The sequence below is a fragment of the Equus przewalskii genome, chromosome 28, assembly GCF_037783145.1.
Source record: "Equus przewalskii isolate Varuska chromosome 28, EquPr2, whole genome shotgun sequence".
In the NCBI taxonomy this organism is placed as follows: Eukaryota; Metazoa; Chordata; class Mammalia; order Perissodactyla; family Equidae; genus Equus; species Equus przewalskii.
In genome coordinates this window covers 31410566-31436789 of record NC_091858.1, presented here as the reverse complement: position 1 = coordinate 31436789, position 26224 = coordinate 31410566, and the positions used below count along the sequence as shown (strand labels likewise).

The following is a 26224-nucleotide window of genomic DNA, read 5'->3' as shown; positions in this document are numbered from 1 at the left end:
ATTTCTAGGTTAAAACTAATTCTGTCCTTGACTTTAAACCCATCTCATTTACCTGAATTTTCTTTGTTTTCCAGTAGTCTAGGAGAAATACCTATATTTGTGTAATTATGAATGACAGCTCTGACCCTTTCCAGTTAAAAATAATAACATGAAATTTACATTTAAAGTTTTGTTAAATTGAATCTTACATATTTAATTTAGAAACATATTTTCCCCAAAAAAATATAATTAAGCCTATACTTATTTTTAGTTCACGCTATACCAAATCAAATATATCTTTTGTACAATTAACATGTTCTTGAAAAATAAAGCAAGCTTCTAAACAGTTCACTACAAAGGATTTAGTTTATCGTGACAAGAGGATATTGCATTAAGGATTTATGCTAACTGACCTACATTCCAATTTATGACAACCTCAGTTCTAAGTAAAATCAACAATAATTTACAATAGTTTTAGAAACTTTGGATTTAAATTAAAATAAAAAAGATTAACTGATCTTATTTGAAATTATTCTGCGTTGAGCTTATCCCAGCATTCTACTAACACATTTCCACCCAGGCACGAATTTCCACACTCTAATGTTTTGCTGTGAAATTTTAGTGTGACTGCCTAGATTTCTTCATATTTCTAATTAAAGACTCAGTCTTTTATCATATGTGTTTCAGAAAACCTACAGCAAATTTTCAGTTGTAAACCTGACGGTGTCTATATTGTGAAGTACACTTACAAGACATGTCTTTTAGGAATGAGATCAATTAGTTGGCTACTCCCATTCCTCCTCTCCCCATAGGAGCATACTGTTTCTCGCATCAAGAGCAGGGGTCCGATGCCTCTCCCTTTGAATCTGACTGTCCTTACTGATTTTGGCAACTGACCAATAGAATGCAGCAGAAGTGATGTTCTGGGGCTGAAGATGTTCTAGGTCATAAGAATCTTTGCAGCTTCTGCCTGAGTCACTTGGAGCATTTGTTCGTGGGATGCTCCCTCTTGGAACCCAATGACCATTTTGTGAAAAGCCCAAGCCACCTGGAGGCAGCCTCAACTGAACTCCCAGCCAAGAGCCAGCATCGATCGCCAGCTATATGTGTGAGCTGTCTTGTACGAACAGCCCGATCAAGACTTCAGATGGATGAATGCCCAGTAGATACCAGAATTCAAAGGCACAAGGCCTCAAACAAGAACTGCTCAGAAGTCAGCCCACAGAACCATAAGAGATAATAAGAAGTTGTTTTAATTCACTAGTTTTGGAGATAGTTGTTATGCAGCAAAGATAACCAGAACATTAGTTTATCTTTCTCTACTCAGACTATTGGACTTTTATCATTTTCTAGGGGAAAAAATATACTAAAGGCCAAATGACCCTTAAAAGTTTTACCTAGTAGTCTAGCATCACTTTCTTGATTTGCTTAATGGAAATAGCTCAACCTTATCTTCTTTACATGTTTTTTCCTCTAATTGTTACTAAATCAAGATCCAAGCTACATAAATTTGTAAAATCTTGCCCAACTCTCTCATCAAACAAAAAAGAAAACAAGCTCTCCAAGATTTATATGACCCACCCAAATACATAAGGGATTATCACTTGCTTCTCCTGCTTCAAGTCTTGGTTCTTTGTACCTTGCTCATAACTGCCTCCAAGGGGTTATATTTTTCCTGAAAAAAGTATGAATTCAAGAAAATACCATGTCTCACTGTTCTTGCCTAAATTTGCAAACCATTTTACAAAGCCTTAACCAAGTCCATTTTTGCTGAAATTGACTGAGAGCAAAATATTTCCATGTATTTTCTTCTCTTGCCAAAATTTATGGACTCCTAGATCTAACACTGGATGTTCAATTATGTCACATTTCACTGTTCTAATTTTAGGGCATTTAGGTTGATATTCCTCTTCCTGCAAACAGTTTTTGTCCTTTCTCTCCCTATCCCTTGGCCAGCACTCCCTCTACTCCCGCCCTCAAACAGATAGCTCATTACATGGATTTACCTCTCACTAAAGGTTGGTAACCCTCAAATCTTTATTGTCCTTCTTGTTCCTGTGCTCAGATTAAATTTCCATTATGTATTTGCAACCTCCTAAACATCTGTGTTTATACATCTTGCCATCACTTCTTAATCAACATTTCAAAAGTGAAATTAATCTTCTGTCCAAAGCATCCAGAAAATAAACCATTTGCTTTATCACTTAAATATTCTATCAAGGGATCCACTATTTCCCCAATCTTCAAGGTTTCAAATCTCCAGAGAATAGCTGTTATTCATTCTCCTCTTTATTGCTCAATTGCCTAATGTTTATGGATTTTTCACTAAACATCTTTCATCCATCTTTTTTCTCTCCATTTCCACTATGACCTCTATTCCACTATGACTGGCCTAGACATATGTGATAGCATTCCAGGATCACTGTGAGCGCTGGGTCTGTCCTCGCCAGTTTATCCTCTGTCTAAAACAACACTGTTCAATTTATCTTCCTTAAACACTAATTTCATTATCATTCTTCCCTGCTCAAAAACCTTCCATGGCTCCCTATTTCCTATTGTGTAGATTCTAAATTCCTCTGATCATTTTTGAAGGCTCTCCGAAATCAACCCCATCCTGTGAACCCAGCTCCCTGTCGCCCTGCTCCCCAAAATTCACTTCCTTCCTGCTTTGAGCAGGGGGCCCATCATTCCACGGAGAACACCTCTTTCCTCCCCAAATTCATCACATCCCTCCAGATCAGGTTCAATATCACTCCCTCCATGAAATTTTTTGTAACATTATCTGTGGGACTACGTAATGTTCAACATCATTTTTGAGACAAAACAAAGAGTTGCAAGTGATGTGGTTAGAGGAGAAAGTAAAAATAGTCCTGACCTATCTCACACTGGAGCCCGACATTCCACAATCAGAGAGCTTGCAGGTTAAAAGGAACCTTGCATCAAAAAATGGAAATAACTCTTAGTGAAGAGTTAGTCCTGCATTTCTCAGTATGAAATATTTCATCATATCCTTTCTAGAGAGCAAAATCTGCTGATGGAGGGAAACCTGTTGCATGCCTAGATAAGCTGAAGGCATGACTGAGGAAAGAAAACAAAATCAAAGGAGGAAGCATGAGATGCCAAATCTCAATTTGTCTACTTCACAAGTAACTTTGTTTTTTGAGAATTAGCCTTGTGCATAATAGATATGATAACCATCAATTATTCAGAATATTTGACTAATCAATTAGTCTCATTCTTCCACAGTATCAGAGTATGGATTTCTCCTTCTGAGTCAAATAAGAATTGATTGCTATATTCATCCCCATAGCACTATCTTCCTTTCTTTAAATGGTAAACTTTAGGGAGCCCGACTTCATGGCTGAGTGGTTAAGTTCACGTTCTCCGCTTTGGTCACCCAGGGTTTGACGGCTCGGATCCTGGGCATGGACCTACAAACCACTCATCAAGCCATGCTGTGGAGGCATCCCACATGGAAGAACTAGAATGACTTATGACTAGGATATACAGCTATGTACTGGGGCTTTGGGGAGGAAAAAAAAGGAAGATTGGCAACAGATGTTAGCTCAGGGCCAATCTTCCTCACCAAAAAAATAAACAAACAAATAAATGATAAATTCAGTTGTCATGACACCAGAAAAAGATGGATTCAGCTTGCTGGCATAGTTGAGCATTCTCTTATGCTGTTTTTCCCCCTTATCCTAGCAATTTGGACTCCAATGCTGAACCCTCACCCCCTACTACCACTAAATAAAAGAAGTTTTAAGTAATCAAATTTTGTGTTTTTCACAAGTACATTAAAAGGAGAGGAAAAAGATGACCTTAAGTGACCAAGTGCTTTCTCTCTAGTTTCTGGACATATTTCCTTCCTTCTGTCTCTCTTCGGCCCCCTGCTGCTCTTTGGCTCTTCCTGTTTCTGGACTGTGTGTCTGGCCGCTGTCCTGAATCCTGGCTTCAGGCTCTCACTCTCTACTGCTCCATACACGCTCTTCCTCTACGCCGCTGATCTCCAGCTTCTCACCTGCTTCCTTTACCCACTCTCTCCTACTAGGCATCTGACACCTACAGGAGGGTTAGTGACCCCAATTACAGGAGGAAAAATGTAATCCATTCCTGGCAGAAGGAGGAAGAGGCGAATTTTACATATCTGTCAGATTGCAGACAGGAACCCTTAAGAGTTAGAGACCAAGCTCAGGATTATCCTGGGAGCTCGGATGGGTTAACCCCACCTCCTCTCCACCCTAACGCCTTCCTATAAAGTAGATCACGCATACTTTATCCAGGACATCGAAGTAAAATCCAGGGCCAACTGTTTTTCATTAGAGTTTGGAAATGCAAGCTAGAGAAATAATTAACTTCAAAATCATGAGTACCGTACCCTTTGCTAGTCACTCAAGCTTAAGGTTACAAGGTGAACAACGTCATTCTTTCCAGAGATTTTATGTTGGATCCAAATAGCATCTTAATACTTTTAATAGAGTAAATGAATAGACTACAATAAGTCAATTATTTTGGCTTCCCATGCATAAGAGCTTTTTCCCAACTATGTTATTCTAATAAGTTTATATGCCCATATACAAGGAAAGAAAGAGATAGAGAGAAAGTAAGCCTGAAATACATTCTGCCACACTTGGGAAAGTGTTTTATCTTTCCTTTTTGACTTGAACGTATTCCTTCTTCTGTTTCAAAAGACTTTTAAAAACAGTTCATTCTGCAGATCATTTGCAACACTGTTTTATTCAAGGGCCCTAAAAATGGGTCTTTCTATGACTCTTCCAGGGTCAAGTGAGAAGAAACTATGAATGAGTTGACCCCAGTTAACATTCATAGGCAAAAATGTCCTCAGCTTTCTCTTTCTTCTCTTCTTCTAAATTGGCCCGTGTCTATAAACTCCGCCGATTAGCAGTCAAACCATCCCCTAACCCGTGAGCCTGTGGGAACTCGGGAATTTCAACCGGACACGTCAATCCCAAAGGCCTCCTCTACTCTGGCAGAAATCCCTCACAACAAAGGACAAGGCAGAGGCCGGGGGGAGGGGCGCGTGATGGACTTGGAAGAGAAGAGAGCGCTATAGTGGCGTTGAATAGTAACCCGGGGCCGCTGGTGGCTCGCTAATCAGTAGCCGTGGAAAAGCTCTGGATACACCAAAGAAACACACCACGTCTGGGACGATGCCTAATGCCTTCTCTCCCGCCCCTCCTTTGCTGTTCTCCGAACTCTTCTGCTGGGAGCCCACCTCCTCCGGCTCTGTTTTGATGGACTCTTCACACCCTGTTCCCCCACTCCTCCACCCACCGCCACCGCATTCCTGGGGCCGTTCCAAGCTGCCGCCACTGAACTCCAGAGGAGCGGACTCCGCCGAACAACTTGAGCAGAGCCGAACCGCGCACTCCCTCGGCCCCAGACCTGAGCCGGCTGGGACGCCCTTTCCACCTCGCCATTTGCCCAACTCTGGTTTAGGAAGAATCAGCTCTCAGCCTCAATTTCAAACCTGTCGTGCAAAGGTGGCACTTGGTTGAGACAGGGACTAGAAAGTCTCCATTCTCGCCCTGCGCCAGCACCTTCCTGGACGCAAACCTATACGTAGGGAAGTTTCACGAAGTTTCCGTGTCTCGTGCCCCATCTCAACTTGCTCCCCGACCTGCACGCTGAAACATGGGAACACGTGGGGAGGGCGACCTCCCGGGAATCTGCTCGCGCTCTCGAAACCCGGGTCTCTCGGTCTCTCTTTATTGCTCCCCCGCCGCCCCAAGCGCGGTGCCTCCCGGGCTGCGGTCCTGGTGCCCGGGCGCAGCGTCCCATGGCCCTTCTCTCCAGGTGCCACCCTAGCCCCAACGCCTCCTGCCAGGAAAAGTCCAGAGACAGACCGCGGGAGGCGGCGAAGGATGCAATCAGAGGCCCACCACACATCCACTGTCTTTCCACTCATGCCCGAGGCCGAGGCCGGGGGAGCCGCATCCCCACCCCCGGCGATGGCGCCCGCCCGCGCACTCACCCATGGCCCGACGTCCTGCTGCCCTGTCCCCGAGGAGCACGAGTGACCGGGCGCTGTGCGGAGCCAAGTTCTCCAAGCGGCTGCCCAGCTCCTCGCGCCGCGGCCAGTGACAGCCTCGCCCCTCCCAGCCAGCCGGCTCTCGGGGCCCCGGGAAGCTCGGCGGGGCGGGCGCGCAGACCCCTCCCTCTCCCACCTGCCTGCCCCGGCCGATGGCTGCCGCCCTCCCCTTCCCGGCCGCTCCCCTCCCCGCGGCCCCACCCCGCCCCTTTCACTTTCGGGCGGGCGAGCCTCGTGCAAACGCCTCCACCCGAAATACGTTAAATACACATTACTTACGCTCGCACTGCCTCAGCGCCCCACGAATGACCCGGGAGCTGAGATAATCCCTAAGGTGGAGACTCGGAAAAGATTATTCCAGAACAACAGACAGGTTTGATAAGACGATTTTACATTCCCTTCTCTTGTCTTCAGTATACTCATTCTTCCCCTTAATAATGATATTATTGTGATGTATATCATAAAGACAAGAGAAAGAAGAAATTCTCCCTTTATGCTACATCTCTTCTTTCTTCTGTGTTAAATGTGTTTGTTTCTGTAACCTGGAGAGGCTGTAAAGTCCTAAAAGCCACGCACACAGACACACACAGACGTGTGCCATAATAAACAGAAGTCACCTGGAAAATAAATGACTCCATTTAAGAGGGAGCTGATGCTGCTGACAGAGCGCTGGGCTTGTCACTGGGGGACAATGGGTTGTGATCCTGGCTCTGTCACTGATACAGCGGGACTCAGTTTCCTAGTTTGAAAATGAAGGATCTGGAAAATGTGATCTCTAAGGTCCCTTCAAGCTAAAAAGAAAATTATATAATTCTACTGGTTATTGGCCTAGTTCTTTCAGGAGTCATCCTGGAGAAGTTATTTCAGTCAGTCAGTCCCCAAAGTGTCTTAAGCATCTTTTTCATTCAGAGCACACCCTAAAGTCAACAAATCTGTGCCATGAGCAAGTGGAAGAATAAAATAAAGTGGCCGTGATTACTAACCTTGAGGAACATTGCTATCTAATGGAGAAGATATGGTATGAAAAATAATTGAGTGTGTTTAGCAGAAATACATGAAGAAATGCAGAGTATGTCATTAAAATGGCACAGAAACATTTGCAAAGCAATTTCTCCCCTAATGGAAGAGGTATACTCCTGGAAGGGATGTTGCAAGTGCATTTCAGTTAAATGGGAATAGAAAGTTATTCTTGGGGGAGGGGAAGGAAGTAGTGGATAAAAGTTAAAAGTGTTCAACACACAATCCAGAAAGGCATCACCATTCCAGAAAGTGATTAACATGAACCGTGATTGCAGTGAAGCGTAACATTTATACATGGGTTCAATAAAGATAAATGATGAATGTTTGCAGATGAATTTGTAAGCCCGCTTTTGGGTCACCACAGACAACTCACCACTTATTCCCTGGGATTCTGTTTCAAGATATTGTAATTTTAAAAATTAGGACTATTCTCATTTTTTGCAATGAAATTGGAACAGGACTCTGAAATATGAAATAATGATAAGAACATAAACTAAGTGTGATTTACTAAGTTTTGGGCACCATTCTAAGGGTTTATATTAACTCATACAATTCTCACAAAAATCTTATAAGGGAGATACTGTTACTCCCACTTTAGAGATGACGAAACTGAGCCACAAAATAAATCACTCACCCCAATTCACATAGGTAATAAACAGGAAGGTGAGAGTCAAACGCAAGCAGAAATGTTCCAGAGCCCATGATTTCAATCAATTCACAACAGTCTTTCTCTGGATCTTTGTGAACTGCCACAAGCTTGAGAAAGACAATAGTATCTTTCAACCTTGAGTATAATTTATAAACATTTTAGATGCTCCCAGTGACTTATAAGAATTTTGAAATTACACTAACTTACAACTTACTATATACTGCCGTCTAACTATCAAAATCATGATGCTGTCTCTCTTTTGGCTGATTATAAGTGAATATATCGAAATTTTGATGTTTGTGTAATCTGCCTTTGAGGGACCATATAAATGAGCATCAATACTCTGGATCTCAGGTTTGGAGAAGACATTATCTCTCACATGAGACTTAACAAGTTACATAATTGTATATGGGAATTCAATAAACGTGTCAATTAATTCATGGTCTCAATTCACATATTCTATTTATAATAGTAATTTTCCAGTATTTCTGCTTTCTCATTCCTCTCACCTAGTTGTCCGTCAAGTCCTAAGATTCTGCCTCCAAACTATCTCCCCGCTCATCCCTCACCTCCAGCCCCACTGCCTGGGCTGCCTCTTCACAAGTCCTGTGGGGATGTAACTAGCAGTGCTTTTGTAGAATATGGAGGTTCTTATCAACCATTGAACTCAAAACTGAGGCGTTAGCTAAATTTTGAGATGAATGGAGAAGTTTCATTACATGTTCTGTTGCAAACTCAAAGAGTTTCATCCAGGCCTGGAGTGACTGGAGGTCATTGGTTGAGCATTTTATGTGTCCCTGTCAGATATTCCAACATCCCCATGATTTGATTCATTTAGGGAGAATGTAGGATGAAAATAAAAGAATGCCAACAGCAAGAAATTGGAACTAACACGCGTCTAATAATCGTGAGCAAGAGGAGGCCACAAATAGGAGTATAGTAGAGTAATCCTAGGCTGGGGAAGACCCAGAGAAAGTCCTGTGAGGGAAGTTTCTGGAAGAAAGGAGCAGTCAACTGGATTAGATATCACAGACAGAGCAAATGAGCGGAGGACTGAAAACTTCCTTTGTATTTGGAAGTTGTGAGGTCAATGGTGAAACAACTGGTGTTGGTTCACAACCCCGGGAGTTCCCGGATAAAATCCCAATCCTGCTCCCTTATATGGAGGGCAAGGAGAGACTGAAGAAAAAGGCAGGCCACTCCAGATTGTAGTTTTAATAAGGAAGAGAATTTATGTACAAGGCTTGTCTTGGGAAGCTGCAAGAGGAGTAGATCTCTGCACCCCAGAATCTTAAAGTTTGTATAGAAGCCTTAATGGGGTTCAGTCACGTACATCTCCCAGATGGCCTCAACAATACAATGCTCTCTCAAGGCTGCCTCCCTGAAGTGGCTCCTAGTATAATGGGCACATTCCAAGGACAGGAGAAGGATTAAGGGGCCTCCGCTTGCCCAGGTCCAGCTCTCTGGTCCACTGGCAGTCGTGTTCGCTGGATGACCTCCTCCATCAGTTAGTAAGAGTATTGTCAAAGGTGAGGAGCAGAGAAATTCAAAGGAGAATAAGTAATGAGGAAGTGGGGAGCAGGAAAAGAATGTAGACACTTATTCATAGCTCATCAGAGAAAGAAAGTAGACAGGGCAGGATCTTGAAGGTGTAAGAGCCAAGTTTATTTTGTAAATTATAAAAGAAATGTGAGCGTACTTAATGTTAGTGAATATAGAAATGACGATCTTGGAAATCTACTTCTTAGAGTGGAAGGAAGAGATGTGATCTGGAACGTGGGAGGAATAAGCTAGGGAAAAGAGGCAAAATTCTCAATCCTGTGGGAAAGGAAAAGAGGTTGGGAGACAGAGTGAAAGGAAGAAAGAAGGAAGATTTTCTTTAAGTATGAGCTTTGGGACAGAAGTGGACTGAATAGAGGCCTGATAACCTTGGTACTCTTTGGCACTAGGAAGGAGGTGTGCCAAAAAGGAGCAGATTAGGTCTATGTTCCACTTAGGGGAAGGAATCGTGGTAAAGCTGCTGGGATGTGTAGAAAAGGGAGCTGACAGTGAATAGAAAAGAAATACCAAGTAGCATTGAGGTCCCAGCTGAGACTGTACACTCAGTTAGAGAGGAACCAATTTACATCTTGGTGATTACTTTAGCCTGCTCAGTGACCTGGATATGGGTGAGGATAAACAGGTAGCTGGATTAATAAAAGGCTGAGAGTTTTCATGGAGGTTATGGTAGAGAGAAAGGGAGAAAGAGGTGTTAAGGTTGCTGACAAAAAAAGTAGTCTCAATAAGGCATCTTATGTCTAACCTAGAACAGAAAGGAAGATGACTCCAGGAGAGGATCAACAACTCTGGGTACCAGAAGGGGTCAAGTTACTACAAGTGTAAATGAAGATTAATAGCAGATTTATTGGGAATAGAGCTCGAAAGATGGAAATAGACAGAAGCTTATATTCAAATATTGCTGAATTAGACCTTAAGATTTCAGAGGTTGGAAAATTTGGAGTGACCATAAGGCCCAGGGTAAGACCAAAGGCATAGATTTACAAAGTGCGATGGAGGCGATGGTTCCTGGGGTTGAGGTGAGGGACTTTGAGGGCAGGTATGGGAGGGTCGTCATAGGGATTAGAGGAAGCCATGGACCCTTGAGCAGGGTGACGAACGATGAAGGGGATGCCTTAGGGAGATCAAACCGGGTTTTCAGGGAGTGAAGTTTCCATCCAGGAGACTCATCTTTTTTGCTGCGGTTTTGTTTTTTGTGTGTTTCTTTTAGGCTTATAAATACTAGAATGGTGGTTTCATAGCAACATTTATTTACCTGTGACCCTCAGGACAGCTTGCAAATGTAGTCCCCTTCCCAGTTCACTGACATTTCGCCCCATTCTTAGGATGGTCTTATCATCTTTGATTTCCCTTGAGGGAAAGGTTTGTTTTTTTTGTTTTTGTTTATTTCGGTTGAGTCACAAGAGATTTTCGAAGGATTCCAGGCCTTCCTTTGTAAAGCTGTAGATAAGTATCTTGTGTCCGCTGCAGCAATAATGTAGGATGTTGTTTGTTTGTTTTAACTATTGTATTTAAACCCAATATATAAATTAGCAGATATCTATATTTGTGTGCGTTTGTGTGTTTATTTCTATGGCACCATCCCTCCTCCTCCACAAACATGGAAGAAAAGGCAGAGAAGAGCAGAAGACAAGAGAAGCACCCCCAGGGAAAATGGTCAGTCTCTCAAGTTTCACCCAGGTGGGTGGGGAGGGTGGGCCCTGCTTCTGGGGCCTGGCTTCTCCTCTTATTCCTGGACTGCTCCTGGCAGTCTTTTGGAGTTACTTTGAAGACTATGCTTTTGAAGAGCGTGGAGGTGCTGGATGTCTTCTTAATTTGAGCCCCATTGAGGGAACACCAAGGCAGTTTGCAGACCTCCATTCTCCCCTGCAGGAAGTCCTCTAGGCAGGTGTATAATGCACTCATAGTAGTGCATAGGAGCTCCCACCCACAGCTGTTTTCGTCCAGCACCGGGCTCCTCTCCGCACCATCTGTTGGGCTCAGTGGAGTTTATCATCTTCAAGCTCCATGTAAAGTATAGAGAGCATAGCTTGACCTCCTGACATTCTTTCTTGATTTTATCACTCCCTCACCTACCTCTGCTGCCCACCATGTGATGTTTGCCTCACTTCAGTCTGCTTTCAACTTCATGCCGGTTTTTTTCTGGCCAACTTGAAACACAGGTGTTTGGAGTTGAAGACGAAGAATCTCCCAGTGGCCAACTGCCTGCCCTGGCTGTTGCCTGCAGAAGGGCCTAAGGTCACACTGTCAGGCACGTTCTACTGGTTCTGCACCTGTCCCAGCTGCCCAGATTAGAGGGAGTGTCCTTTAGAGGATATACCCTGGGGGGGGGGTTGATTTCATCTGAGGCTCCAACATGGCTGCTGGTGTTGTGGGTTGAGGGGGAGGCCACAGGGCTACACTGGGGTAATGTACCGGGGGTGGTGGCCTTCCTCTCCAGGCAGGTACTGGACTGGAAGTTCCAATGGATGTGCTGCTGGTCTCCACTCTGACTTCCAGTCCTCCTCAGCCATTGATTTCCTGTGTTGCTACTCTGACTATTCTTAGAGCAAGAATTAAAAGTGAGAACAGGCTCACTGAAACTCCACTGCTTTGCATTGGCAGAGATTCTATGGGGTACCTTGCAAGATGGAGAAGGGGTGCAGCTCTTGGTAGGATGAGTGGAAAGCAGAGGCATGGTTCAGGATGATGGTGTAGCCACCTAGCTAGGATCTCTTGTCGCCAGGGAGCAGATGAGTGGTCATCACTTTGCCGTACTTCTGGCTCATTAGTGAGTCCTGGATCTCTTCCCATGTATCACCCATGAACACCATTCCTCAGTCTCTCAAGGATTCTTATAGTCGAGTGGCTCAATGTAAGGCTTTAGTTCCTCCTCATGGCCCGTGTTCACCCAGGGATCCTTCATGATTTCTTCTAAAGTGCGTCTCTTACTGGGGTTGAGGATAAGGAATTTCTTGAGCAGGTTTCATGCTCCATGAACAAGTACAAAGAAATATTGCATATTCTGCTCAGTACCCACTCCCACAACTCTTTGAGGTTCTGTCCGTCAAAAGGCAGGAAAACCTTGGCCCGCCTATAGAGAATGATTCCCAGGTTCTACACACCCACATGGGGCTGTTGTACTTTTGGCCCTGGAAGAGCTCTGGGGAAGCATAAGGGAGACTGTCTCAGATGGTCCCCAGCTTGTTGCCAAAGGCGAATTCATTGGTGAAGCCAAAATCTGCAATGTCAGCATCCAAAAGTAGGTTTTCTGCCTGTAGGTCCCTCTCTTCGTCAGTTTGAGCTACTATAACAAAATGCCGTAGTCTGGCTGCCTTACCACAAGCATTTATTTCTCACAGTTCTGGAGGCTAGAAATCCAAGGTCAAGGTGTCAGCAGATTCAATTTCTGTGAAAGCTGTCTTCCTGGCTTGCAGAAAACTGCCTTCTCTACTCTAGCAAGCTCTAGTCTCTCTTCCTCTCCTTATAATCATGGGGGCCCCATCCTCATGACCTCATCTAAACCTAATTCCCTCCCATGGGCCCCACCTCCAAAGACCATCACATGGGTTGTTAGAGCATCAACATGTGAATTCGAGGGGCACACATACAATCAGTCCATAACAATCCCTAGGGACAATACACTTGGGTGACAGGACTGCACAGCAGATGCTATCTGGGGGGATTTGCCTCCTGCCTCTTTCTCTTTCTTGCTTCCGTGGGCCACGAGGTAATGGAACCGCTCTCTTCACTTGTTTACTGCATGACAAGGCAGAGTGTTTCCTCAATCACTGCAAATAATTTCACTAAGTTGGAATGATTCAAGGCCTTCGTGATTTGGACTTTGCGAGATAGTCTAGCTATGGAGATAGTCTATGGAGGCTGGGGGAGTTCTGCTAAATCTTGTTAATGATCCTTAGAGTCACCTCTTTCCCAGTCAGGATGTGCAGGGCGAGCTAAACGGTGGCAAAGTTACCCTTGCCAACGGTCTTGAGGTAGTTGCCAACATGGTCTCCTCCTGAGCAGAGAGGGCCAAGAGGCCCCGCAGTGTGCAGGACTTACTGCTGGACTTCGAAGCAAAGTGTCCCCAGGTCAGTTTAAAATTGAGAAAAGCTAGCGAGAAGTTTGATCCAAATCATCTCAAAAGAAAAGCAGGCTCAAAGTCCCCATGATGGTTAAACTTGACTGACCATGGAATCCCCAGATTAAATATTATTTCTTGGTGTGTCCGTGAGGGTGTTTCTGGATGGGATTGGCATTTGAGTCCGTGGACTCAGGAAAGTAGATTGTCCTTTCCACTGTGGGTGGACATCTACCAACCCATTGAGGGCCTGAACAGAACAAAAGGCGGAAGAAGGAGGAAGCCACGCCTTTTTTGTGTTTTGCTGTGTGAAAGGAGACATCTCATCTCTTCTTCTCCTGCCCTTAGCCTCAGATTTACGCCATCAGCTCCTCTGGTTCTCAGGACTTTGGAGTCAGACTGGACTGAATTACAGAGGAAATAGAAATAAAAGTATGAAGGGCAGAAGTTAGAATGATTTGTGTAAGAAGAACTGTAGATTCTACATATAAAATAAGCTCATTTGGCAACATGCATTCTGCATGCCTCAAAGGATATGGGGGAAGTTGAGAAACTTCACTTTCTATCTATTGTGAAATGTGGGCCAATCACCAGAAGCAAATGAGATGGAATTTTTTCCACCAATAAAACAGTTTTAAATGTTGTTCACTTTCCTTTAGATATCATGAGGATAAGAATGACTTGATAATCCTAGAAAAAAACGTTTGAAGACTTTCATGAGTTCAAACATGTTCGTAGTATAATAAATTATTTCAGGACATCAGAAGCACAGTAGTTAAAATGCCATGCAGATGAGATCTCCACTTAATGTAGAAGAACCAGACATCACTCATCTCTCCTGAGTCTACCATCCCTGCTGTGAGCTATACAATGAGGAGGTTCGTTGTGTGTGTGGCTGTGGAGCCAGCCCTCAAAGCCCCATTCAAGCCCCATTGCTTAAGTCACACCTCATCTATTTCTCAATGAATATAAGCACTTTCAAGTTTCTTTATTCATTTGCTTCTTTGGAGATGCCTGGTATTATGTTCTTACTGCAACATTTGAATTATGATACTGTCTTTTGTGCTAGACCTAAATATGGTTATATTTTAGTTATCTTGATTCCATATACATATATTTACTCTAGGCAATGGGGAGAAGGAGTTACATGAGATCATGTAAGTCTCATGAGGAAGGAACTGCATGGAAGGTCATTTCAACTATAAACAATGATCATGTATTTTATTGTAATGCCTGCCATTGACCAGGTCCTTTGCGTAAACATAGCATACGTACTCCTCCCAACAACGCTGAATTCCGGATGTTATTACCATTAATTTACAGTTATACCATTAATTTCTGAGGCGTTATCAAGCAGCAGAGTGAGGCTCAGATCCTGAAGTGACTTGCAGGTCTGTGTGAGAAATTAGTGGCATTCTTGGCAGAGCTCTGAGGATGTGATACAAACACAATGGTGAAAGCTCAATAGTGAAAGCAATGAGTGGCTCTGAGACCACCAAAGGGCTCTAGGGGTTTTTAATTCTGTAGACTGGAAGGGGAACCTCAGGACCAGAGTACGAAGTGACAGCCTGGGAGTGACAACAGAGCCTCAGAACAGGAGTAGGCTGTCGGAAACCACCCAAGTTACACCTTAAAACAATTTCTTAGTGTGTCCCTGACGCTCCTCCCCATTTTATGCTCTATTCTGCAGCCAAATTTATCATCCTAAAAATGCAAATCTGGTTATATAATTTCCTGGATTAAAATCCTCCTCCTAAACGTTAAAATAAAACTCAGACATTTTAAATGGCCTATAAAGGACTTAAGCTATGGTTGTCCTCTGCTGAGCTCTCCAGCCTCCCCTCATATGGTTGTCACTCAGCATCAGTGCTGGCGTTCAACCTGCACGTCATCATCAAGGTTCCCGTAACTTCCTAGGCTTTCTCTCTCCTCAAGCCTTTGAATGTGCTGTTCCTTTGGCTTAAAACAACTCTTTCCCACACGAATTCTCCTTTCCCACTTTGCTCTGTAAACATCTACTGGCTTTATTTTCCACCTTGGATTCAGTGCTGTCTGTGACCTAGAGACTTGGAAAGGCACACTGTCTAAATGCTCCAAGCAGACCCTGTATTCCTCATGGAGCTCTTCGGTGGCACCGTAGTTCCATCTGTAATTGTCAGTGTCTCTATTAAACTATAGGCCCTGGGAGGGCAGGCACCAGACTTTTTCTTCTCAACACTGTGATCCCGGTATCCAGCACAGAGCTCCACACACAGTAGAAGATCAATACTTGAATTGAAATTTCACACACACACAATCTTCAGGGATCATAGACATAGGAGATATTTTAGATGTGATAATCCCTCATTCTCCAGCTTGTGTAGAGAAGAACACAGCTATCCAGAAATCTCAAATAATTTGCCTTAGTTCATATATTTTATTAGCACTTACTAAGTAGAAACCTCAGTCCACAAATTCAGATGTAAAAAAAAAAAAACCATTGTTTTAAAAGTTAATTTAATATCAACTTAAATCTAAACTTCCCTGAAATGCAGGGCACCTGAACTTGAGGGGAGGGGTGTCCCAAGATTTCTCCCCTAAAGAATATTGCCAAGTCCCTGGAGTCTTAATGTATTATTTTCAGACCATGCTTTCAGGCTCTCGTCGTACCATCCTCCATGAGTCCTTCAAGCCAGCTAATCTGCAAATTCCTTGGTACACTTGGCTGTGATTTCTTTGGAGAAGATGAGAGCACTGGAATTTGGGGTCCTGCCTCTCATAATGTTCTATTCTGTCATCCCTTCTGAGGCCTGGTCACCTCCTCAGGGTACTGCCATATAGATAATTTTAGCTTTCTTTTTTATTTTTTTGAGGACGATTAGCCCTGAGCTAACATCTGCTGCCAATCCTCCTCTTTTTGCTGAGGAAGACTGGCCCTGAGCTAACTTCCGTACCCATCTTCCTCTCCTTAATAGGTGGGATGCCTACCACAGCATGGCTTGCCAAGTGGTGCCATGTCCGCACCCGGGATCCGAACAGGCGAACCCGGGGCCACCGAAGTGGAACGTGCGCACTTAACCACTGAGTCATCAGGCCGACCCCCCAATTTTAGCTTTTTACTTTGATTAGTTGGAACTCTTCTGGTCAAGTGAATAGACACCCAACTCATATGGCATCACACAGATAGAGAAATGAATTGGATTACAACACTGAGAAAACCAAGGTGGACAAATTCCAGGACTCAAACTGTGTCATCAGAGTCTGGTTTTCCTTCCTCCAGCTCTGGCTCTACTTTCTGTGCTTCAGTCTATTCTCTGGTCAGTTCTCTATTCATTGTCTCTGAGTAGCAGCATTATTTTAGCTTTAAGTCCACTAGGGAAGAGAAGGAAGAGCTCTTTCCCACAATGACCAGAAAAATAAACTTTACTGCACCCACTTGACTTTGATCAGATCAGATTTTCCCTCCTGACCTCAATGGTTAAGGTAATATGATGTACTGAATGACCTAAACCCAGGTCCCAAACTTTACACATGAGCTAGGATGGGACTTCACCAAAAGCATATGGATTGTGAGTAGGAAGAATAATTTCCTGAGGAAAATGGATATAATTATTGAAAACTGGGGGAAATTAATCTGGACAGCATTAAAAAAATAATGTAGTTTTCTTATAGGTAGTTTCAAAGATCAGGTGCCAACCATTCCTTCCCTTCCTGTGTGCACGTGACACTCAGTCTCTTAAGAGATGGAATCCATTTCCTCTCCCCTTGAATCAGACTGGCCTTGCCCAATAGAATGTGACTTGCCTTGCGCAAGAAATGCAGTAGAAGTGGCACTCTGCCAGTTTGGGGACAAGCCCTTAATAGGCGCAGAAGCCTTGACCTTTGTTCTCTTAGATCCTTGAGCCTCCCAGTAAAAAGTCCAGATGTCTTGATAGAGAGAGGGGCCATATGGAATTTGACAACATGTGGAGAGAGAATGAGGTGTCTCAGCTGTTGGCCATCACTAAGGCCCCAGACACGTGAAGAAGACCTTCTTGGACCTCCCAACCCAATCCAGTTGTCACCTAAATGCAGTCATCCTAGTGACTCCAGCCAACATCACATGGAGAGAAGAACCACCCAGCCAATCAGTCATGCAAAACAGTCAATCGTTGTTGTTTTAAGCCACTATATTTTGGGGTGATTGGTTACACATCACAAGGGAACTGATATGCTGATATACACCTTCACCTACTGCAGGAAAATTCCACTGAGACAAGGAAACACAGAGCCTGTCACCTGCTTAAAGGAGAAGGAGAAAATTGAAGGGACTGGGGTCATTTGTCAACCTGCCATACTTGGAAGCACTCAGATTTGTGGCTCCTAATCCAGTGCTCTTATCGTTAGGATTCCCTACCATTCACATAGGTATATGCTGCTTCTAAGCATGAATTGGACAGAAAGGCTCATGAGCAATTTAGAGTCTGACAAAAGGATGAATTGGAGATGTAACAGGAAAAATAAGTCATTCAGGAAGAAAAAAAACTCGACTAGTGTGGCAAACACTGTAAAATTGATTTGATTATTTGTCTAACTGCAGCAAACTGCTAAAATCATAAGCTGGTTCATCTAACTTAGAGCAAAAAAATGAGATCAAAAGACAGTCATGAAGCTACAGGGCCCTCTCATCATCATTTTTCAGTTGCTTCATTGATCCCTAAATTATATGAAAATAGCTTCAAGCTGTAATAATGAATCAGTTAATCAGAATTAGAAACGTCTTATTTATCTTTTGGCTGCGGTCATGTTAAAAATTTCATTGACTGAAGAATAGCAGTTAGTTTATTAAATAATTTATGTATATATATTTCTCTCTATAAATATGCCATGTTTATTTCACAGCCAATATTACACTTTAAGATTATTTAAAGCTTGTAAAATGTTTTATTTTAAAAACAGAAGACTTCAAATTCTTGAACTTACATATATTTAAGGGTTTTTTCTTCACTTTTGAAAAGTTCTTGCTGGTTAGAATAGAGCCTCCATAGACTCCTCCATAAATAGACCTAATCTGTGAAAACCACATATTGTAAACACCCATCTCTGAACATAAAACTTAGTTCTAGTTAAGCTATAAGAAAAGCAGGCCAAGAATGGTTAAGGATTGAGAAATGGGATGGGAATGGAGAAGATGTGGAGGTATGAGGGGATGGAACAAGATAATTATAAAGGTTATTATAAACGGAGAGAGAGAGAAAGTGTACGTGCTTTCCACCCTCACAAAATTATGGTACTTTTGTCCTCTTTGCTACAAATCTTATTACTTCATTATAACGTCATCCAGTCTACCTGGATAAAACTGAATGCTAACATCCTTTCAATAGACTTATTTCCTCAACCTTTGCCAAGGCGAAGTAATAAGAAACAACAACAAAAATAAGTTAAATGTGCAGGATCAAAAACCATGGAATAAATATACCACAGTACTATTATCTTAAACAATTATCCCAATGAGCAAATCTACAGGACATGTTTGTGATAACAAGTTATATATACATCCAAAAGTGTAGGTCCAAAAGTATTAAGCATGCATATAAAAATGAATGGATGATAGTGTTGATAATAAAATGGAAGTTATACCTGATTATCAGCAAACCACCAATAAATGCCACTCCAGAATGCCATGTGAGAATTTTTCCCAATTTTATTTCCCATTTTATGACATAATAATTTCCAAGTTTTCTTTCTACTATCACCCATTTATATCATTTTTAAAAGATGAATACCTTCTCCATTCTTCTTAACTGGGTCGCTAAAATTTAACAATTATGACATTTTAATATCCAGAGATAAAGTTAGAGGTAATGTTCATGGATTGGTAACCATCGTCTTCTCCCTTCACGTCCCCATACTATAGGCATGTAGAGAGAGAAATCTCTAGACTAGGAGCAGAGTCTACTCTATTTGGGTGGGTAAATTTACAAAATGCCGTTGCAAAGACTACCCAAAAATATATAATTTTTAAAACCTTTTTGCCCAGTAGTGTAGTTATTAAAGTTGTATTTTCTTTCACTGAGTCATAAAATAAAAGCAATAGAAAACTCTTCATTCTATCATGTAATATTTTTTTATTGAGTTCATAATAGTTTACATCATTGTGAAATTTCAGTTGTACATTATTTCTTGTCTGTCACCACATAAGTGCTCCCCTTCACCCCCTGTGCCCACCCCCACCCTCCTTCCCCTGGTAACCACTGAACTGTTTTCTTTATCCATGTATTTGTTTATATTCCACATATGAGTGAAATCATATGGTGTTTGTCTTTCTCAGTTTGACTTATTTTACTTAGCAGAATACCCTCCATGTCCATCCATATTGTTACAAATGGGATGATTTTGTCTTTTTCATGGCTGAGTAGTATTCCATTGTATATATATATATATATATATATATTCCACATCTTCTTTATCTGATCGTCGGTCAATGGGCACTTGGATCGTTTCCATGTCTTAGCTACCGTCAATAGTGCTGCAATGAACAGACGGGTACATATGTTACTTTGGATTGTTGATTTCAAGTTGTTTGGGTAGATTCCCAGTTAGTGGGATAGCTGAGTTGTATGGTATTTCTATTTTCAGTTTTTTGAGGAATCTTGATACTGTTTTCCATAGTGGTTGCACCCAGTTTGCATTCCCACCATCAGTGTATGAGGGTTCCCTCTTCTCCACATCCTCTCCAACATTTGTTGTTTTTTTGTCTTGGTAATTATCGTATCATGTAATATTAACCACATGGTGTCATATACTTAAGAAAAAAAAGAAATTAAAATGAATGGCATTTGTGATTTAAATCTTTCTTCAGCCCCTGCTCCCTGCTGCCAATATCTGAGTGCTGTCAACAAATGGACTCACCCCTGGTAAATTTAAGCTTTAGTGACAGATGGATTTTAACCCCTGGTTAGTGAATGGAGAACATCCATTTGTTTAAGGACATCCCTCTACATGTGAAAAAGTTTCACTCTTCAAATAGTCATTACTTTTAAAATTATTAAAGCACTATGGCTAATGCAAGCAATTACTTATTATAAGAAGGAAATGATCTATAAAATCAGTCGCTTTTTATGAAATGACCTAGGCAATTTTTATAGATCTCTTAGATAAAACTAGCAGTGGGAAAAAAATGAGGACATAAAAATCCATTAAAAAATAATTAAACTATGAAAAGATAAAAACAATTATGGGATATAACTTATTTCTGATTAAAGCAGCACTATTATGAAATTAGAGCATCACCATTGGCAACCCCATCGTAGTAATAATTGGTTCCAAAGAATCAGCAGCAGCTGCTAAAACTGGGGGATAAAAGTGAGTCTGATGAGTAACAGGAAATGTACATACCTTACTCCCAAATTATCTCCCAGAATATGCTTATTTAGTACAATGGGAAAAATATCACTTTACCTGGGGAAAATGGGCAGACATTACCTTAGCAAAGTGATCAAAGTAAATATCACTAGGAACAGGACAGACTGACATCATGTGCCTCCTAATTTGAGGCACAGGGAACACCTCATACTTCTGCCATATTCCTGCCAAAAATGAATCTAATCATGTGGCAGTGTCTCATAAAAGCAAGTTTAAGGACATTCTACAAAAAAACCAGCCTATATTTTTCAAAATTATCAAGGTTATGAAAACAAAGAAAAACTGAGGAGTGTTCCAGACCAAAAAAGACACAACAATTGAGAGCGATGTGTAATCAGGATTTTCTTTTGCTATAAAGGCTATTATTGGGACAATTGGCCAAATTTGAATAATGTCTACATAGGTTATATCGTAATGTCAATATTAATTTTTTGATTTTGATAATTGTACTTTGGTTAGTAAGAGGGTCTGCTTGTTTTTTGAACGATTTACTGAATTATTTAAGAGCAAAGGGGCATCATGTCTGCCACTCACTTTCAAAAAGTGAAGAAAAAATATATACGAAGAGAGAAAATTATACTCTATGTGTGATATAGATGAGAAAGAAAGAGTAATAAAGCAAACGAAGGTGGTAAATGTTCACATTTCCTATAAGTCTGAAATTATGTCAAAGTCAAAGATTGAAAAAAATTTAAAGCACTATTTTTTATCATTTTTTTTCAAGCACTCTCAGTGGTTATGATCTTTTCAGATGTATTTTCAGTCAAAAGCCCAAAACTTTACAACCAAGTCCTATTTAATCAAAGAATATTACAAGAAAAATAGGTCTTATTCTCCGTCCAATATTGACACTGTGTAGCGTGAATTACTGTAAGTTCTGTTTGCGTGTCCTCATGTATAAGCACACAGCAGGTTTTTATGTGCACAGTGGAAATTTAGCCAGACTATAATAAGGACAACATTAGTAATCCATATGAGGTGACGTATTTTGAAGAGCTCCTGAAAAGTTTTAATATTGATTTAATGTCAATGGATAAATAACATAGAATCTTTAACTACCCCGAAATTGTGGTAAAATTTGATTTATTAAGAAAAATGACGACAACAACAACAACATCCCTGTTTTATGAACAAAGTGGCATTTAGAGATCTGGTCACAGTACGAAAAAGGAGGGGTCCTCAGCATTGTTCTTAATGAGCCTCCCAATTCCTTGAGGTAAAATGTACGTATGAGACATAATGAGAAGTACAAATCTGTAGAATAGTATGAAACAAATGAACTCTGCCTCATTTACACATCTTTATTAGAAAATGAAATTTTCCATGAAGGTAATATTAAAGATAATTGATACTTGGTCCATCAAAATAAGTTTCAACCATTGTTGCTTAAAACATCTCCAGAAGACATTGTTGGATTTAACAGCAGATTTGGGGCTGACCATGATTATTATTTCTTGTTCTCTATAGTAATACAGAAGGTTTTGTTCCTGGGATTTTTCCTACCTTCTGATGTCCAATTTACCGATTCTTCCAGCTTTCCCCATTTCTGAGTGCTTTGAATGAGCTAGAGTTTGATAATACAAACAATTGTTAGAATTGCTGATCATGTAGAATTAGCATGCTCCGAATGTTGGTCTGCAGTCTTCTGACTCAAAATAAAATCGTGCTAGCTTTAGTGCTTATAATTTAGATAAGGGAAGCATTTATAAAGTTATTTTCTGATACTTTCTTGGCTAAAGTCTTAGTTATAGATAAATTTCACGTTATTGTGAGTAGCAATGCATAAAGAAATGATAAAATGTTGGTGGAATGAAAAACAGTTTTCTTTGTGAGTATGGTACTAATTAATCAACAGAATTGGCGATGAGGACTATAAGGGATATTTCTCCGAGGGGAACTTTCATCTGAATGGCAGTAAAGATTCCTATGGATTGTGAGGTAGCAAAAAGCATCTGGTTAACTTCATTATGATGTTTTGATTTCGAATAAAGAGAGAAAATACACATGGATTTCCTACCACCTTTAAGGAAGTTCAGGAAGAGATAGTAAAATTATAAAAAAATTATAAAAATCCAATTCGCTTAACCATCGGCTCTCAAATGGTTGTAGTTGAAAACGCATCTCCACCAGGGGTCAGCCTAACCACAGGAATGCACTGTTGATCTTCAAAGTAAACTGGTCTTGATTCTTTACAAAATATCGTTTTCATGAAATGTGACTTAAATCTCTTTCTTTCTTGTTTTCCAAAAGCTTAGTTGAAATGGTAAGGCTTTGCAAACGCCGTGTTGTTTTTGCTATTGTAGCTCGGTCTTGGTGATAAATTCTGCCTGCAGGGTGGCTCCCCATCCTGGTTTGTCATTTGTGTTTAGCAAGGACTTTTTTTTTTTAATATAGAAGTCTGACCAACACAGAGTTCTGATTCAGAAGGTGTTGGAAGCTAAATTTTTAACAAGTTTCTTGGTGGTTTAGCTACAAGTATATCTTGCCTTCAGAAAGAGCAATTTTAAGATTTTGTATATAAATTCTCTGAAAAGAGAGGTAAGTGATGGTAGCTTAAGAATATAAACATATAGTGAATGGGCAGAACAATATATTATAATGACTTTATCTCCCCCTTTCGCCCTCAAAAAAATTGCTTTTACCTGGCAAGAAGTAAATAATTTATCCTCTCTTAAATTGACATATATATAAACATAGGTATTTTGTCTACACATTAGAAATCAAAAAGAGTAATTTAGAGTTTGTGTTACTATCTAAATTAGAATCATAATAGTGATTATTTGTTGATTGTATACAGTATGCTAGCGTGGTGTTGGCCACTTTTTCTTCCTTTCCTCATTTAATCCTTAAAATAACTCCATAAGGTAGACACTATTTTTCACACTTCAGCTTAGGATACTGTAGCTCAATGATGTTAAGTTAATCTCTTGCACCAAACAACTAGAAAGTGGCAATCTGGAATCCAAGCAGATCTACGACTGAAAAACCCTTGTTCTTTTCACTAAAACAGCCATGCCATCTCCAGACTTTAACCTTTTAACACTTCTCAGTGTGTCTTTCTCTAGGCCTTGGTGGAGAAATTAAAGAGGCCGTATTTATTACTCACAATGTGAATCTCTGAAATACTTTTCCCTGAGAAAGAATTAATAGACACCAGATACAGATTCTGTAACTTTAAGCAAAGGCCTAAATCCAGACTTTCAAATATGCTCATTTATTTATTTCCATTGACGTAAGCTCAATTTTTACCACCTTTGAGATTTCATCCCTGAAGTGTAAATGATCACAGTACTGAGTCTATAGAGAAAGAGTTGGGTCCAAGACTGGGCTAAGTTAGACCTAAGCCAGTTTTGAGTCATTAGATAGATTCTTGTCTAGTTAGGACAGGCCCATCAGTTGAAGTTCCTTGGTACCACCAAGCAGTGGGTTGAAAATAGCTAGGAAATACCAGTGTAAGCCTCCCTAGAGTTTGTCGCCCAGATTTTCCCACTCCCATCATGGTATCTCTTATTCCTTTCCTTGGTGACAATTCTCCTTGCTCCCCACTTCTTATTTCGCTGCTGTCCTCTCTGAGTCTGGCTTTAGTCTACAGTCTGTGCACTGAGTGTTCTACTCGACTCCACCCACTCCTGCAGGTGACATTTCCCCTCAGTCTTGTCCAGTTATGATGTGGCTGGGAGCGTTCCCACGTGCTGCAGAGCGTATGGGTATTTCTCTCCTTGAGATGGAAATCTAGGGACAGGGTGTTTTATCTGTGTTAATCGTGGAACTAAGCTCTGTAGCTACATTAAGACACTTCTTCAAACTCTCAGAGAAGAGCTAAAGAAGTCACACTCTGCAGCTCACCTCCACAAGGCACTCAGGAGGTGTAGGCCTGTTACTTGTATTTCCCTCCTCCCTTGCTATAGCATCTGCTTCCCTCCCTGTTCTCCTTGGGGCTGTTCTCTTCATAGCCTGGCTAAAGAGTGGGAAGCAGTCGCTGCAGCCCCCCACTCTCTATGAAAGTCATCCCACTGACCTTTTGGTAATAAGGGCTTTACTGCTAATTGATTCTTTTCACAGAGTACCTATTCTTTGAGATCTTCCATTTGGAGAGAGTAGGAGCTTGATGGGCCATTCTAGGATCTAGTGGAAGAGTTGGGTTGAGAGTGGCCATGTGGCAAGTCTACACAGTATGCCAGTGGTATTCAAAGTGTGACCCAGGAACCCCTGACATCATTTCCAAATTTTTCACATGAAAACACCATGGTATTATTTGCCTTTTTCTCTTATTCTTTTACAAGTTTTCCAGAGGGCTCATGATGTGTGATATCACAATGGATTGAATTCAAAAGCAGATATGGGAATCCTATAATCATTTTCTATTAAGCCATTCATTAGAGAGATTTCAAAAATGTTAAACAACACCACTCTTCTCACTGAATTTTTTGTATTGGCAAATATAGTTATTTTTCATAGAAAATATTTTATTTGTGTTAACTTGCAATGGGTTTATTAGTGTTTTTGTTTTTAAATAAATTAATAAGGAAAAAAATTTAATTCTGTTTTAATTTCTGTTACTATAAATATCAATAAATACAACCCTCATAAACACAAGCTCTTTGAGGTCCTCAATAACTCTTAATAATATGAAAGACCTTAAGACCAAGGCCATTAGCTCATGAGCCCTGCTACTGTAGACCAGGAGGTCAAAGGTCACCTAAAAGAGAGAAAATAGGGAAAAAATAAGAGTCAAGAATTAAACTTACAGTCAAACAAACTATTGATCCAGGAGAACCAGCCTGAAATAAAATAAGATTAGTCAAAAGTCAGCAACCAAAGACAGGTTGAGCTGGGAGAAAAATCAAACTAACTTCCCTGAAAATGAAGAGTCATGGGATAACTGTGCTCTCACTGGCAGGTGGATAGGGAGCTAGCAAGTTCTGGGAAACAATGTCTAGAATTACCAAAATGAAATGTCTATACCCTAGAGAAGCTTACAGTCTTGTGGGGGAACACTGCATTTAATTCTATGTGAGCTTTACAGTCATGAATTAAAGTGAAACTAGTTTGTCTAGTTATGTGAAATTTTTTTCCAATAACATTCAAACGCGTAGATGGAGGCAAAGAAAATGTTGGGTTGAGGTGTTTCCAGGACGGAGAGAGGAAAAATAGAATTGAAGATGTATGTATGTCAGTTTGAGCTGCCATAACAAAATACCATAGACTGGGTGGCTTACGAACAGCAGACATTCGTTTCTCAGAGATGTGAAGCCTGGAAAGTCCAAGATCAAGGCACCAGCAGACTTGGTGTCTGGTGAGGGTCCACTTCCTGGTTCATACATGGCTGTCTTCTCACTGTGTCCTCACATGGCGAAAAGGGCAAGGGAGCTCTCTGGGGTGACTTTAACAAGGGCGCTAATTTCACAACCTATCACCTCCTAGAGGCACCACTTCCAAATACCATCACACTGGGGACTAGAGTTCAACGTAAGAATTTTGGGAGATCCAAAACATCAATCTGTAGCAATAAGTGAGCAATGAT

At 41.2% G+C, this 26224-nt stretch overlaps 1 protein-coding gene and 2 pseudogenes across 5 annotated transcripts in view; all 3 read right to left on the bottom strand.

The window, feature by feature from the left end:
* The window catches only part of GPM6A (glycoprotein M6A), a 307705-nt gene extending 301046 nt beyond the window's left edge, over positions 1–6659 (bottom strand). Inside the window, exon 1 of one of the 5 annotated variants that reach the window (XM_070598360.1) lies at positions 6311–6659. Coding sequence is in view for 1 of the 5 variants with exons in the window: in XM_008525670.2 (XP_008523892.1) it covers positions 5975–5978 (4 nt within the window). In the remaining 4 variants the exon portion in view is untranslated. Of the gene's footprint in view, positions 1–5974; positions 6217–6310 lie in introns of those variants that run through there. The other 4 variants (XM_008525670.2, XM_070598356.1, XM_070598358.1 and 1 more) reach the window with 4 other exon arrangements.
* Positions 6660–10922: 4263 nt separating this feature from the next.
* Positions 10923–11934, bottom strand: LOC139080009 (serine/threonine-protein kinase MARK2-like; annotated as a pseudogene).
* A 28-nt stretch (positions 11935–11962) lies between these two features.
* On the bottom strand, positions 11963–26024 carry LOC103554555 (serine/threonine-protein kinase MARK2-like; annotated as a pseudogene).
* Positions 26025–26224: the final 200 nt, after the last annotated feature.